Source organism: Lagenorhynchus albirostris, chromosome 13 (genome assembly GCF_949774975.1).
Source record: "Lagenorhynchus albirostris chromosome 13, mLagAlb1.1, whole genome shotgun sequence".
In the NCBI taxonomy this organism is placed as follows: Eukaryota; Metazoa; Chordata; class Mammalia; order Artiodactyla; family Delphinidae; genus Lagenorhynchus; species Lagenorhynchus albirostris.
In genome coordinates, this window is record NC_083107.1 from 24,435,032 (window position 1) to 24,451,642 (window position 16,611).

Below are 16,611 nucleotides of genomic sequence, written 5' to 3' on the forward strand. Positions count from 1 at the left end.
TTCATCATTAAAAAGGAAGGAAATCCCACTATATGTGACAAAATGGATGAGCTTTGAGGACATTATGCTAAGTCACAGAAGGGTAAATACTGCATGATTCCACTTACATGAGGTACCTAAAATAGCCAAACTCATAGAAGCAAAAAGGAGAATGGTGATTGCCAGGGGCAGGGAGGAGGAGGAATGAGGAGTTAAAGTACAACAGGTAAAAAGCTTTGGTTAAAAGGAAAAAGTTCTAGAGATCTGCTGTACAACATTGTGTTTATAATTAACAATACTGTACTGTACACTTAAAAATTTGTTGAGAGTGTAGATCTTACATTAAGTATTTTGAGCATCATTTTTTTTAAGTAATTTCCAACAAGCCAAACTGTAGGGATAATTTGGCTAATAGCACCTGACCACCGGGAGCATGACCCCCATGTATATCATGACCCTTTGGGCCCAGGACAAGAGACCGTCATAGTAAGTGCTCAAAAATAGATACTGAAAAAATGAAAACAAAATTAGGTCCATACTTTTGTGGATCTATTTCCACAATAAGTGTTTTTAATTCCCGAAGGAGAGAGTGATAACTTATTAATAAGACTTCTCAATATTTGTTCTCTGAGAAAATCTGATGTAGGTTTGGCTTAAAAATGAAAATATATCTATTACTTATAACAACAGAGAATGAAAAGTAGCTCTATTATGAGAAAGGAGGTAATTTCCAAGATTGACACAATCCTTCTGTAAGTAGCACATTTCTCACTAGAGGGAGCTCAGAACCCACTGATCAATGGCTAGAGAAGCAGAATAAAATGTCACTTCACTAGGGGATAAACGATTTCCAAAAGCTGGAAATATTTCATATGCCAATTTTCTTTCAATTATTAACCTCTGCAATTTTAAATTATATAAAATATGAATAATACAAAGTTTCCTAATAACCAGTTGATTAATTTAATAAGCTAGTATTGTAAATTAGTATAGTGGGGGCAAATAAGATATATGGCATTATTCATGTCATCTTGGGGGAAGAAATTCCTCGTATTCATGAGAAAGAGCAAATAATATAAAGTAGTGATGATTATGGGTACCTAAAAAGGCTTCTTGCTCTCTTGTTGCTCTTTACCTGTTTCTAAAGGTAATTCTGTGGGGCTGTCCTTGTTATCTCTGTGCATCTTTTTAAATAACATCCCCATTTTTCAAATACATTTTTTTTTCTTATGTACCAACGTATTTAACCAGGTTCTACTGAAGCCTTGATACTTGGAAGCAATCATTTGATTTTTGCTTATTTGTGCACCTATCATTTATGTGCAGATTTTACTGTGTAGATTTTACTGTTTAGCTTTCAGAGACAATCTCAAACACACACACACCTGCGGTTTTTTTGCTTGGTTTTTTTTTTTTTTTTTTTTTTTCTGTTTTAATTCTTGGTTGGAGAGAACTTCACTCTCTCCAGAAAGTAGAAGAGCAGATCCAGTCCCAGTCCAGGATGTGGGCATAACGCCTGATTCCCAGATAGGGTTTGCACAAGAGCCTGTGAGTGCAGCTTTCCGTGGAACTCACCTCCGGAAGTCAGCGAGATTCTCTGCGACCATCTGCACAATCTGGCCTTGCAAAGTAAAAACGCTCTACATGCCTCAGCCCTGGGAACCGAACTCGGTCGAACAGATCGAAGGGAACAAAGCACGCATGCGCATGGCGAAGCTGGAGTCGAAGACGCGCCGGTAGGGCGCACGCTTGCGGCGGAAAGGCGGGAGGCGGGAGCGCGCGCCTGGGTGACTGTTGTAGGCCTGAGTTAGCCAGAGCAGGAAGTGAACCTGCTATGGCTCACAGGCCGAAAAGGACTTTCCGGCAGCGCCGAGCGGACTCTAGTGACAGCGACAGCACCCAGGAGCCGTTTGCTGAACCCGGCGCGCCGGGGGAGCAGGCAGACCTGGGCCCTGCGGAGGAAGGGCTGCAGTCTGGAGGAGGCCGCGCGGAAGCGGCGGAACTACCCCGCCGGGCCCGGGGTCGGGGCCGGGGCCGGGGCCGCGGCCGGGTCTGGGCCAGTTCCCGGCACGCCGCGAGAGCGGCTTCGCGTTTGGACGGAGGCTCGGACGTCCCAGGTGACGCGGGGCAGCAGGATGGGTGCCTGGGGCAGCAGGGTGGATGCCCGGGGTGGGGTGTGGGGAGGATGGGGAAAGAGGCCGCGGGATTCTCTAGAGGTTTCTACAACCCTTTGCCAACCACGAACAACGATGATACCTGCCTGCGATCACTGGCCTGCTGCCTGTATCTCCGTATTGGGCCCCTTGGGGGAGTAGAAAGAATACTGCAAGGTTTGGGCTTGTCCGTGTTTGCACTGTCAGATAAACCCTCACTAATTATATATAGCTTTAGTGCTGCACTTTATGCTTATGAAGAACCTAAGTCGTCACAGAAGAGTTTAAAAATTCCTAATACTCCTAGGTAGGTGAAGGTACTTTCTGTCCCCAATTCTTTTCCTCGAAAACAAGCAAAACGATACACTAGAAAAATTTAGGTGACAGGCTTTGGGACATTTTCTTTTGCGTTTTGTTTTTTAAGCGGTTATTTAAAGAAAAGATAAAAATAGCAATATATGCCACTAACAACAGATTGGTGACCCTGTAGAGTACCAATAATGGTGTTAAATACAGTGTAGTAATTTTGAAGTACCTTTGCGTTCTTAAAAATAGAATTCAAGCAGCATAAACTTGTTTACATAAGATGTGTTCTAGTTTGAATTGGAGTTTAATAATAATATAGTTAAAAATAAAACTATATAGTTAGGAAAAGTTAGAAATAAAAACACAGGAACAAGGACTTGGAAGGAACTTGTATAAATAGGGTCTTGAAGTTTAAATACATTAACTTCTGACTCAGACACACATAAAAATATTTGAGATTATGTTTCATTCTAAAAGGAACTTCTAAAAAAATTCAGTAGTGAAGCTCGTAGTAAAGGCCCTAAAAGCAACTAGCTTCTCCAGATAAATGGCACTTTTTACCTACTTTTGTCTGCAAACCATGTTTCTCCAGGATACCTAACACTCAGGTTTAATGAACTGAGGTAATCCCTGGCCTGTTGACATGAGTAGAATCTCCAGTTTGTCACCTGTGGATGATGCCACCAATAGAGTGATGATTCAGCATTTCTGGCTTGTCACAGGATGAAATAACCATGTAGAAAACAAACCTATGTTGCTAATGATATGTTACGTAATTTATTGTTATTTTCAAGACAGTATACATGGTATAATTTCAATAAATAAAAAAGTATCTGTAAAAAAATATATAGTTTTTGGTTAGTCTTGAGGTAAAAAAATTTTCTCCCACTTTTAGTCCAAGTGATTTTGGTGATTTCTTAGTCATTGTTATAATCACCTGTTTATCTGAAGTTCTGATGACTTTTAAAATATTTTTTGCTTTATGTAAGAGTCATCTGGTTAAACTTTAATGGGAGGGGGGGGTCCCAGGAGTTGCCTCTTCTCTTGCCTTCTAAAACAGTGAAACAGTGGTTCTCAAACTTTTTGGTCTTAAGAGTACCCTTTTGGTCTTAAAGGTATACATACCCATTATACTCTTAAGAATAATTAAGGATCCCAAAGAGCTTTTGTTTCTGTGGATTATATCTATAATATTTACCATCTTAGGAATTAAGATAAACTTTTATTAATTCTTTTTTAAAATTAGCTCATTATATGTACAGATAAACCTTTTTAATGAAAAATAACTGTTTTCTGAAAAATAGAGTGACGTTTTCAATTTGCAAATCTCTTTAATGTCTGGCTTAATGGAAGACAGCTGAATTCTCACAGATATTTCTGCATTCAGTCTATTGAAATATGTTGTGTTGTTTGAATGTATGAAGAAAACCACAGATAGATGATTAGGAGTACTTAAGAGCCTTTTTAGTTCATTGAAGGTGTTCTGCTTTAATATTACAATGAAGCTCAAAAAGTAATAGGTTCTTAAAGGTTAGTTTGCAATGTGTGTCGACTGAAGAAAATGCACAATGTGAAAGTTTGTGAGTTAAGTTTTATTTGGGGCAAAGTGAGAACTATAGCCCAGGAGACAGCGTTTCAGGTAGCTTTGAGAAACTGCTCCACAGAGGTAGGGGAGAGGTCAGTATTACATATGATATTAGTGAAGAGGGGTTTGTGCGGTCAAACACACATTTTGGCAGGCTTGCTGCTAGTCATGAGGAGCAGACATCACCATTAATGATTTTAGTGCTTTTCCAGATATGAGGAGATGTAAGGATTGAGCTCATAAAATCTTCTGAAAATATCTGTCTGAAGGCCTGTTCTGCCAGTTTTTCCCAAAGCACAGAGTACCTCATTCCTCATCTCTGCCCTGAACTCCTTTCAGGGTGTATTGAAAATCAGCAGCTACAGTAGTTTGTGACTTAATCCTTGTAGATGCAGAAGGCAAGTGCCAATTTTTAGTTGGCACGAGGAAGCTGAAACCATATCAGTCAATTTTTTTGTACTCCACTAGATTAAAATCTGTCGGTGTGTTTTGCACTTTGAATGGCTCTTTTACCCATGCATGACTGGTAACATCATGCATTGACTCTTTGGAAAGTAGTAGTTCACCGAGTTGCAGTTCTTGCAAGTGTTGGTACAATTTATTACAATGTCAAAAGAAAAACTCTCTTAATGCTACTACTGACATCATCAGTCTTTAAGTATTGGAAAGCTATCAAGTTCACAGTAGAGGAAAGCTATCAAGTTCACAGTAGTATAATTCCCAAAATTATAGACTTCACTTGAAACTTCTAATTCTTGAAGTGATAGGCACAACTTTGCTCGTTTTTAAGAAAATGTTTGTCAGATACCCATGTCTGAATAACTAGAGTTTGTCTGTCATTCTTTCAAGTAGAAAGGTTTTCCTCCTCAAAGACAGTGGTTAAGTTCAACTTGCAGCTCATCACACAAGTGCTTTTCCTTGAGGCAACCATTGCATTTCATTATGAGCCAGAAGTGCTTTATGCATGCTTCTATTTTGATCCACAGAATATTAAAAAGATGTGTACTCAGGGCTAAAATTTAATCAAATTTTTTTTTATTGTTTCATTAAGGACAATAAGTGAAACTGACTATTTTTCTTGCTAGTACAAGGTGGAAAAGAATACAGTGGATGCTTCTGCAGATTGGTATCACTGTTATGATTCATACTAAAAGATTTGCAGTTTTACCCACCAACGGAGTAGAAAGGGCAAGTAACAAGTTAATGTTGTGATGAAAGTAGTTTGGCTTTTCCCTCAGACCCGCTGAAAGGGTCTGAGGGACCTCCAAGCGTTGATGGATCATACTCTGAGAACCACTGCTCTGGTGTAACTTTACTTCACTTTAAGAAGATGTAGGAGTTGTTATAAATAGCAGTAGCTAAGAAAGATGTAAGCTACAGCTATATTCCTTGTCTTTTACACTTGATCTTAGCCAAATGGCCAAGAAGCAATATATTACTTTGTCTTTTAATTCTTGATTTTACTCCAGCTTTTTTGAAATTTATATAGGTTTTCTAATTAAGGAACATTCTTAATATAAGAGTACTTATTTATGTAATCTTAAATCTTAAGGTTATTCACAACTATTACAAAATATTTGTGAACTAACAAGTCCTTTTTTGTCAATAATACCATAAATTCCTTTACACTTTGCTCATTCGATTCTCACAATACCTCTGTGGGTGTTCTCTCTTAATGCTGTCTTTGTTTAATAGATTAATTGACTATGTCCTTTCCAGAATCACACAATGGAAATAGATCCATGATTTGGTTTGAGGCTACAGTACTCATTATAGTACTTCTTACCACCAGCCATTGAAATGTAACTTAGTATTTATATTACAAGAGCCTAAATTCCAGAATTGGATGAAATTTGACTGAAAGCCCAGCTTCTTCATTTAGTAACTTTGTGACATTGGACATGTTATTTAGCCTTTCCAGTCCTTAATATTCTCATCAGTAATAGCATTTACTTTATAGCGTTGTGAATGTTAAATGAAATAAATCTCGTAAACCAGACTTCAGTATGTCTAGCATATAGGAAATGTACGTTAAGTATTCTTTTCTTTTTCTACTTATTCACTATCAGTGTTTTTCTTTTTTCATTTAAATATCCTTTCACTTTTTGTCATTTTCTTTTTTCTCTTATGTTCCCTTTCCTCTTTTCGTTTCATTCTTTAATGAAGAGAGTATTTTACTAGTTAAGTAGATAACACAAATAGGATACGTCCTTGTACATTTATTAGACCATCCATTGATTTCAGAAAGAATGGAAATTAGGAAAGATCTGCATATCTACTTTAAATATGTGGAGTAAAATTAAAACACCATATTTTACATATGCCATGTGTTGTTCATAATTTCAATTATTGATTCCAACATCTTGACTCTTTCTTGTTATATTCAAAAAACGTCCTGTTAGAATCCAGAGCGGTTGATCTTTCAACAGACGAAGAGGATGGAACACATCGTTCTTCAGAAAGTAAAGATGATCAGAGTTCATCTTCCAATAGCTCTAGCTCTCTGGAAGAAGAGTTTACATCACTAGGTTGGTAACTTTTGAATTTTGTTTAAGAACTTTATTTCTAATATTAGTATTTTTCTATAGCAGTGATTTTTTTTAATATTTATTTTTTTTATACTGCAGGTTCTTATTAGTTATCTGTTTTATACATATTAGTGTATATATGTCAATCCCAATCTCCCAATTCATCCCACCCACCCCACTTTTCCCCCTTGCGTTTGTTCTCTACATCTGTGTCACTGTTTTCCTTGCAAACCGGTTCATCTGTACCATTTTTCTAGATTCCACATATATGCGTTAATATACGATATTGGTTTTTCTCTTTCTGACTTACGTCGTTCTGTATGACAGTCTCTAGGTCCATCCACGTCTCTACAAATGACACAGTTTCGTTCCTTTTTATACCTAATGTTCCATTGTATATATGTACCACATCTTCTTTATCCATTCATCTGTCGATGGGCATTTAGGTTGCTTCCATGACCTGACTATTGTAAATAGTGCTGCAGTGAACACTGGGGTGCATGTGTCTTTTTGAATTATGGTTTTCTCTGGGTATATGCCCAGTAGTGGGGTTGCTGGGTCATATGGTAATTCTATATTTAGTTTTTGAAGGAACCTCCATATTGTTCTCCATAGTGGCTGTATCAGTTTACATTCCCACCAACAGTACAAGAGCGTTCCCTTTTCTCCACACCCTCTCCAGCATGTGTTGTTTGTAGATTTTCTGATGATGCCCATTGTAACTGGCATGAGGTGGTACCTCATTGTAGTTTTGATTTGCATTTCTCTAATAATTAGTGATGTTGAGCAGCTTTTCATGTGCCTCTTGGCCATCTGTATGTCTTCTTTGGAGAAATGTCTGTTTACGTCTTCTACCATTTTTTGATTGGGTTCTTTGTTTTTTTTTAATATTGAGCTGCATGAGCTGTTTATATATTTTGAAGATTAATCCTTTGTCCATTGATTCGTCTGCAAATATTTTCTCCCATTCTGAGGGCTGTCTTTTCATCTTGTTTACAGTTTCCTTTGCTATGCAAAAGCTTTTAAGTTTCATTGGGTCCCCTTTGTTTATTTTTGTTTTTATTTCCATTACTCTAGGAGGTGGATCAAAAAAGAACTTGCCGTGATTTATGTCAAAGAGTGTTCTTCCTATGTTTTCCTCTAAGAGTTTCCCGTCTTACATTAGGGCTTTAATCCGTTTTGAGTTTTTTTGTGTGTGTGATGTTAGGGAGTGTTCTAATTTCATTCTTCTACATGTAGCTGTCCAGTTTTCCCAGCACCACTCATTAAAGAGACTGTCTTTTCTCCATTGCATATCCTTGCCTCCTTTGTCATAGATTAGTTGACCATAGGTGCGTGGGTTTATGTCTGGGCGTTCTATCCTGTTCCATTATTCTGTATTTCTGTTTTTGTGCCAGAACCATATTGTCTTGATTACTGTAGCTTTGTAGTATAATATGAAGTCAGGGAGTCTGAGTCCTCCAGCTCCGTTTTTTTCCCTCAAGATTGCTTTGGCTATTTGGGGTCTTTTGTGTCTCCATACAAATTTTCAGATTTTTTGTTCTAGTTGTATAAAAAATGCTCTTGGTAATTTGATAGGGATTGCATTGAATCTGTAGATTGCTTTGGGTAGTATAGTCATTTTCACAATATTGGTTCTTCCAATTCAAGAACATGGTATATCTCTCCATCTGTTTGTGTCATCTTTGATTTCTTTCATCAGTGTCTTATGGTCTTCTGAGTACAGACCTTTTACCTCCTTAGGTAGGTTTATTCCTAGGTATTCTATTCTTTTTGTTGCAATGGTAAATGGGATTATTTCCTTAATATCTCTTTCTGATCTTTTGTTGTTAGTTTATAGAATGCAAGCGATTTCTCTGCATTCATTTTGTATCCTGGTGGCATCTTTAGGATCCTTTATGTATAGTATCATGTCATCTGCAAACAGTGACAGTTTTACTACTTCTTTTCCAATTTGGATTCCTTTTATTTCTTTTTCTTTTCTGATTGCCGTGGCTAGGATTTACAAAACTATGTTGAATAATAGTGGTGAGAGTGGACATCCTTGTCTTGTTCCTGATCTTAGAGGAAATGCTTTCAGTTTTTCACCATTGAGAATGATGATTGCTGTGGGTTTTTCGTATATGGCCTTTATTATGTTGAGGTAGTTTCCCTCTATGCCCACTTTCTGGAGAGTTTTTATCATAAATGGGTGTTGAATTTTGTCAGAAGCTTTTTCTGCAGCTATTAAGATGATCATATGGTTTTCGTTCTTCAGTTTGTTAATGTGGTGTATCACATTGGTTGATTTGCATGTATTGAAGAATCCTTGTATCCCTGGGATAAATCCCACTTGGTCATGGTGTATGATCCTTTTAATGTGTTTTTGGATTCTGTTTGCTAGTATTTCGTTGAGGAGATTTGCATCTGTATTCATCAGTGATACTGGTCTGTAATTTTCTTTTTTTGTAGTAACTTTGTCTGGTTTTCGTATCAGGGTGATTGTGGCCTCGTAGAATGAGCTTGGGAGTATTCATTCCTCTACAATTTTTTGAAAGAGTTTGAGGAGGATGGGTGTCAGCTCTTGTCTAAATGTTTGATAGAATTCACCTGTAAAGCCTTCTGGTCCTGGACTTTTGTTTGTTGGAAGATTTTTAGTCACAGTTTCCATTTCATTACTTGTGATTGGTGTGTTCATATTTTCTATTTCTTCCTGGTTCAGTCTTGGAACGTTATACCTTTCTAAGAATTTGTCCATTTCTTTCAGGTTGTCCATTTTATTGGCATACTGTGTATTTCTGTGGTGTCCATTGTAACTTCTCCTTTTTCATTTCTATTTTTGATTTGAGTCCTCTCCCTCTTTTTCTTGATGAGTCTAGCTAAAGGTTTATCAATTTTATCTTCTCAAAGAACCACCTTTTACTTTTATTGATCTTTGCTATTGTTTTTTTGTTTCTATTTAATTAATTTTGCTCTGATCTTTATGATTTCTTTCCTTCTGCTAACTTTGGGTTTTGTTTGTTCTTCTTTTCTAGTTCTTTTAAGTGTAAAGTTAGATTGCTTGGGATTTTTTTTTTTCTTGAGGTAGGATTATATTGCTATAAACTTCCCTCCTAGAACTGCTTTTGCTGCATTCCAGAGGTTTTGGATCGTCATGTTTTCATTGTCATTCATCTCTAGGTATTTTTGATTTCCCTTTGATTCCTTCAGTGATCCCTTGGTTATTTAATAACGTATTGTTTAGCCTCCATGTGTTTGTGTTTTTTATGTTTTTTTTCCTGTAATTTATTTCTTATCTCATAGCGTTGAGGTCAGAAAAGATGCTTGATATGATTTGTTTTCTTAAATTTACCAAGGCTTGATTTGTGACGAAAGATGTGATCTATACTGGATAATGTTCAGTGTGCACTTGAGAAGAAAGTGTAATCTGCTGTTTTTGAATGGAATGTCCTATAAATATCAATTAAATCTATCTGGTCTATTGTGTCATTTAAAGCTTGTGTTTCCTCATTAATTTTCTGTCTGGATGATCTGTCCATTGGTGTACATGAGGTGTTAAAAGTCCCCCACTATTATTGTGTTGCTGTCGATTTCCTCTTTTATAGCTGTTAGCTTTTGCATTATGTATTGAGGTGCTCCCATGTGGGTGCATATATGTTTATAATTCTTATGTCTTCTTCTTGGATTGATCCCTTGATCATTATGTAGTGTCCTTCCTTGTGTCTCGTAACATTCTTTATTTTAAAGTCTATTTTATTTGAAATGAGTATTGCTACTCCAGCTTCTTTTGATTTCCATTCACATGGAATATCTTTTTCCATCCCTTCACTTTCAGTCTGTATGTGTCCCAAGGACTGAAGGAGGTCTCTTGTGGACAGCATATATTTGGATCTTGTTTTTGTATCCATGCAGCAAGCCTGTGTCTTTTGGTAGGAGCATTTAATCCATTCACATTTAAGGTAATTATCGATATGTATGTTACTATTACCATTTTCTTATTTGTTTTGGGTTTGTTTTCATAGGTCTTTTTCTTCTCTTGTGTTTCCCACTTAGAGAAGTTCCTTTAGCATTTGTTGTAGAGCTGGTTTGGTGGTGCTGAATTCTTTTAGCTTTTGCTTGTCTGTAAAGCTTTTGATTTCTCCATTGAATCTGAATGAGATCTTTGCAGGTAGAGTAGTCTTGGTTGTAGGTTCTTCCCTTTCATCACTTTTAAATATATCGTGCCCCTCCCTTCTGGGAGGGTTGTCCATTTTATTGGCATACTTTGTATTTCAGGTTGTCCATTGTCACTGCTCCTTCCCCCTGGATGAGGCTATCTACAGTTTCTGCTGAGAAATCAGCTGTTAACCTTACGGGAGCTCCCTTGTATGTTATTTGTCATTTTTGCCTTGTTGCTTTTAATAATTTTTCTTTGTCTTTAATTTTTTTCAATTTGATTACTATGTGTCTCGGCATGTTTCTCCTTGGGTTTATCCTGCCTGGGACTCTGCACTTCCTGGACTTGGGTGGCTGTTTCCTTTCCCATGTTAGGGAAGTTTTCTACTATTATCTCTTCAAATATTTTCTCAGGTCCTTTCTCTCTCTCTTCTCCTTCTGGGACCTCTATAAGGCAAATGTTGGTGCGTTTAATGTTGTCCCAGAGATCTCTTAGGTTGTCTTCATTTCTTTTCATTCATTTTTCTTTAGTCTATTCCATGGCAGTGAATTCCACCATTCTGTCTTCCAGGTAACTTACCCATTCTTCTGCCTCAGTTATTCTGCTATTGATTCCTTCTAGTGTATTTTTCATTTCAGTTAGTGTATTGTTCATGTCTGTTTTTTCTTTAATTCTTCTAGGTGTTTGTTCTTTCAGTTCTTCTAGGTCTTTGTTAAACATTTTTTGCATTTTCTTGATCTTTGTCTTCATTCTTTTTCCGAGGCCCTGGATCATCTTCACTATCATTATTCTGAATTCTTTTTCTGGAAGGTTGCCTATCTCCACTTCATTTAGTTGTTTTTCTGGGGTTTTATCTTGATCCTTCATCTGGTACATAGTCCTCTTCCTTTTCATTTTGTCTCTCTGTGAATGTGGTTTTCGTTCCACAGGCAGGATTGTAGTTCTTCTTGCTTCTGCTGTCTGTCCTCTGGTGGATGAGGCTATCTAAGAGGCTTGTGCAAGCTTCCTGATGGGAGGGACTGGTGGTGGGTAGAGCTGGGTGTTGCTCTGGTGGGCAGAGCTCAGTAAAACTTTAATCCGCTTGTCTGCTGATGGGTGGGGCTGAGTTCCCTCCCTGTTAGTTGTTTGACCTGAGGTGACCCAGCACTGGAGGCTACAGTCTCTTTGGTGGGGCTAATGGCAGACTCCGGAAGGGCTCATGCCAAGGAGTACTTCCTAGATCTTCTGCTGCCAGTGTCCTTGTCCCCATGGTGAGCCACAGCCACCCTCCACCTCTGCAGGAGACCCTCCAACACTAGCAGGTAGGTCTGGTTCAGTCTCCTATGGGGTCACTGCTCCTTCCCCCTGGGTCCTGATGTGCCTACTACTTTGTGTGTGCCCTCCAAGAGTGGGGTCTCTGTTTCACCCAGTCCTGTTGAAGTCCTACAGTCAAATCCTGCTAGCCTTCAAAGTCTGATTCCCTGGGAATTCCTCCTCCCGTTGCCGGGCCCCCAGGTTGGGAAGCCTGACGTGGGGCTCAGAACCTTCACTCCAGTGGGTAGACTTCTGTGGTATAATTGTTCTCCAGTTTGTGAATCACCCACCCAGTGGTTATGGGATTTGATTTTATTGTGATTGCGCCCCACCTCCCGTCTCATTGTGGCTTTTCCTTTGTCTTTTGATGTAGTTTACCATTTTTGGTGAGTTCCAGTGTCTTCCTGCCAATGATTGTTCAGCAGTTAGTTGTGATTCCAGTGCTCTCATAAGAGGGAGTGAGCGCACGTCCTTGTACTCCACCATCTTGAACCAATCTCCTATACCAGTGATACTTATTATTAATAAACTCTAGCGAAGTGTGGGGCAAATAAGTCATTACTAATGATTGTCAGGGGACCAAAATTGGCTGCTCAGTTCCATTACATAACATGCCCACGGTCAGATGGCTTATAAGAGGCAGAGCTAGGATTCCAACCCAGGGAATCTGCTCCAGAGCCTAGGTTCTTAACCACTGTGCTATAATGGGTGATTCATGACAGTATCTAAACATGGTAAGAATTTGTCTGTGAGGATGTTTCAGGTATAGGATGTAGCATATATAAAACTCTAGGGAAGGGCTTCCCTGGTGGCGCAGTGGTTGAGGGTCCGCCTGCCGATGCAGGGGACACGGGTTCGTGCCCCGGTCCGGGAGGACCCCACGTGCCACGGAGCAGCTGGGCCCGTGGGCCATGGCCGCTGAGCCTGCGCGTCCGGAGCCTGTGCATCCGGAGCCTGTGCTCTGAACAAGAGAGGCCACAGCAGTGAGAGGCCCGCGTACCGCAAAAAAAAAAAACTCTAGGAAAGATAACATGTGCAGAGAACTAAAAAGTAGTTGTTGGACTGAAAATACTTGGTTTAAGTTTAATAAAGAAGAACAAAAAGAAAGCAGAGGGACTGACTGGAGTCAAATAATACAGGGTTTTAAGGGAACTACTGAAAATTTTATGCAAATAGATGACATGACCATTTTTTTGTTTTAGAAAGATAAATCCAGTTCAGGGGTTGGCAGATTACCACCTGTGGGCCAAATGTGGCCCAGTATCTGCTTTTGTGAATGAAATTTTATTAAAGCCATGCTCATTCAATTATGTATTGTCTTTGGCTGCTTTTGCACTACAATGGCAGAGCTGAGAAGTTGTAACAGAGACTTTATGGCCCAGAAAGCCAGAAATATTTATTGGCCTTCTACCTAGCTCAAGGATTCTTAACTTGTCTTGTGCTGTGGACTCTTTTCAGTCTCATGAAGCCTAAGACCCCTTCTGAAGAAAACAAAGTAAAATGTATAGCTTTATAAAGGAAACATTAATTTGAAATATAATTGTTAAAATATTTTTTTAAAGATTTGTAGTATAGTAGTAAGTGCTTTATTAACATGTGAAATAACAGGAACCAGAAGCTCTTCTAATTTTTTTTCTAAAACAAGTTCATAAGCTACAGAAGTAATTAGTGATGAAGCCAGTATTAAGAATTGAAGCCTAGTAGACAAGTGAAGCTTTGTCTAGACTCTAGGTACAGTGCTGTCCAATAAAACTTTCTGTGAAGGTTCTGTATCTTCACAGTCCAGTACATTAGCCACTAGCCACATGTGTCTATAGAGTTCTTGAAATGTGGCTAGTGTGACTAAGGAACTGGACTTTTAATTTACTTAAATTTAAATAGTCACATATGGCTGGTGGTTACAGTACTGAACAGTGATGCTGTAGAAGATGGCAGATTAGACAGTGTTGGTAGCATTGGGAACCTAAGGAGAAAATGCAGTGTTTGGAAATATGTAGGATAGTTTTAAATTATCATAGTGCCTGAGGTGTTGCTGGCATGTAGTGCCCTGAAGGCAAGAGATGATAAAGAAAAGAATGTGGGACAGTTTACCAAGGTGAAGAATTGTCCCTCCTCTGATGCCCCTTTGAGAAACACTGATTGAAAGATGAAAACTTTTCCTGTAAGGAACACTTCGTGTTTTGTTTTTGTTTTTTTTTCTTTTTTTCTGGAGAGGAAAAGAGGAAGAAGGAATGAGATAAGTGTAAGGACTGGTATGTAGAAGATGGAGTGCATTTATTTTTTTGTTCAGATGATAGAACTATTAGAATGATCCAGTACTGGAATATCGGCCTTGAGATGTGCACTGTTGCAGAGACTGCTTACCAATTGGGCATGATATTAACCTTTATTCTTTTTTTTTAATTGAAGTATAGTTGATTTACAATATTGTATTAGTTTCAGGTGTATAGCAAACTGATTCAGTTATATATATACTTTTCAGATTATTTTCCATTATAGGTTATTATAAGATATTGAATATAGTTCCCTGTGCTCTACAGTAGGTCCTTGTTGTTTATCTATTTTATGTATAGTAGTTTGTATCTATCAATCCCATACTCCTAATTTATCCCTCCCCCACACCCTTTCCCCTCTGGTAAACATAAGTTTTTTCCTATGTCTGTGAGTCTTTTTTTGTTCTGTTCTTGCCTCCTTTGTCATAGATTAATTGACAGTAGTTGTGTGTATTTATTTCTAGGCCCTCTGTTGTTTTCCATTGATCTATATATCTTCTTTTGTGCCAGTACCATGCTGTTTTGATTACTGTAGCTCTATAGGACTGTCTGAAGTCTGGGAGAGTTATGCTTCCAGCTTTCTTCTTTCTCCTCAGGATTGCTTTGGCAATTCTGGGTATTTTGTGGTTCCTTATAAATTTTAGGATTATTTGTTTTAGTTCTGTGAAAAATGTCATGGGTAATTTGATAGGGATTGCATTAAATCTGTAGATTGCCTTGTATGGCCATTTTAACAATATTAATTATTCCAATCCAAGAGCAGGTGATATCTTTCCATTTCTTTGAATCATCATCAATTTCCTGTATCACTGTTTTATATACAGTTCTTACCATATAGGTCTTTCACCTCCTTAGGTTTCTTCCTAGGATATTTTTTTTTTGGAATTTTTTTTTTGATGTGATTTTAAATGGGTTTGTTTTTTTACTTTCTCATTCTGATATTTCATTGTTAAAGAAGATTTCTGTATATTAATCTTGTATCCTAGCTATCTTGCTGAATTTATTTATTCTAATAGTTTTTATGTGGAAGCTTTATGGTTTTCTGTATAGAGTATCATGTCATCTATGTATAATGATAGTTTTATCTCTTATGTTTGAGTTTGGATACATTTTATTTCTTATCCAATTGCTGTGGCTAGGACAGCCAAAACTATGTTGAATAGAAGTGGTAAGATATTTGTCTTTCTCTGTGTGACTGACTTCACTTAGTATGACAATCTCCAGGTCCATCCATGTTGCTGCAAATGGCATTATTTCATTCTTTTCAATAAATGTCACAAATATCATATGATATCACTTATATGCAGAATCGAAAAAAATGATACAAATGAACTTATTTACAAAACAGAGTCACAGACTTAGAGAATGAACTTATGGTTACCAGGGGGGAAAGGTGAGAGGGAGGGATAGATTGGGAGTTTGGGATTGACATGTACACACTGCTATATTTAAAATAGATAACCAACAAAGACCTACTGAATAGCACAGGGAACTCTGCTCAATGCTCTGTAATAACCTAAATGGGAAAAAAATTTGAAAAAGAATAGATACATGTATATGTATAACTGAATTATTTTGTTGTATACCTGAAATTAACACAACATTGTTAATCAACTCTACTCCAGTATAAAATAATAAATAAATAGAGACACAATTCTTATTTGCATTCCTTGTAGAAAAATCAAGTACACGTAGCACTGCTGCCTAGAATCATTACATTTCTTTAAAATGTAAGCAGAATTAAATCTTTCATGATTATTTTATGAGATGGTAATATATTTTTCTCCTTTGACCCATGTACTTGGTAATGTATTGGAATAAATTCTGGAATGTATACTGACTAAGAAAAAAAAATGGTAAGAGTGACATCCTTGTTCAGAATTTAGTGGGAAGGCATTCAGCTTTTCACCATTGAGTATTATATAGGCTGTGGGTTTGTCATAAATAGCTTTTATTATGTTGAGATATGTTCCCTCTATACCCACTTTGGTGACAGTTTTTATAATGAATGGATGTTGAGGTTTGTCAGATGCTTTTTTATGCATCTATTGAGATAGTCATGTGATTTTGGGCTTTCCTTTTGTCAATGTGGTGTATCACATTGATTGATTTGTGTATGTTGAACCATCCTTGTGACCCTGGGATGAATCCAGCCTGATCATGGTATATAATCTTTTTTATGTATTGTTGGATTTGATTTGCTAATATTTTGTTGAGGATTTTTGCATCGATGTTTATCAAAGATATTGGCCTATAATTTTCTTTTTTTTTTGTAGTGTCTTTCTCTGATTTTGGTAGCAGGGTGATGGTGGCTTCATAGAATGAATTTGGGAGTGTTCCCTCGTCTTCAGTCTTTTGG

The 16,611-nt window shown here is 37.6% G+C and overlaps 1 protein-coding gene across 3 annotated transcripts in view; it reads left to right on the top strand.

Moving 5' to 3' along the window:
• The first annotated feature begins 1,786 nt into the window (after nt 1-1,786).
• GCFC2 (GC-rich sequence DNA-binding factor 2) overlaps nt 1,787-16,611 on the top strand; it is a 74,839-nt gene continuing 60,014 nt past the window's right edge. For all 3 annotated transcript variants that reach the window (XM_060168543.1, XM_060168544.1, XM_060168545.1), the window contains exons 1-2: nt 1,787-2,096; nt 6,426-6,551. In XM_060168543.1, the coding sequence (XP_060024526.1) occupies nt 1,814-2,096; nt 6,426-6,551 (409 nt within the window). In that variant the 5' untranslated portion in view covers nt 1,787-1,813. The remainder of the gene's footprint in view (nt 2,097-6,425; nt 6,552-16,611) is intronic.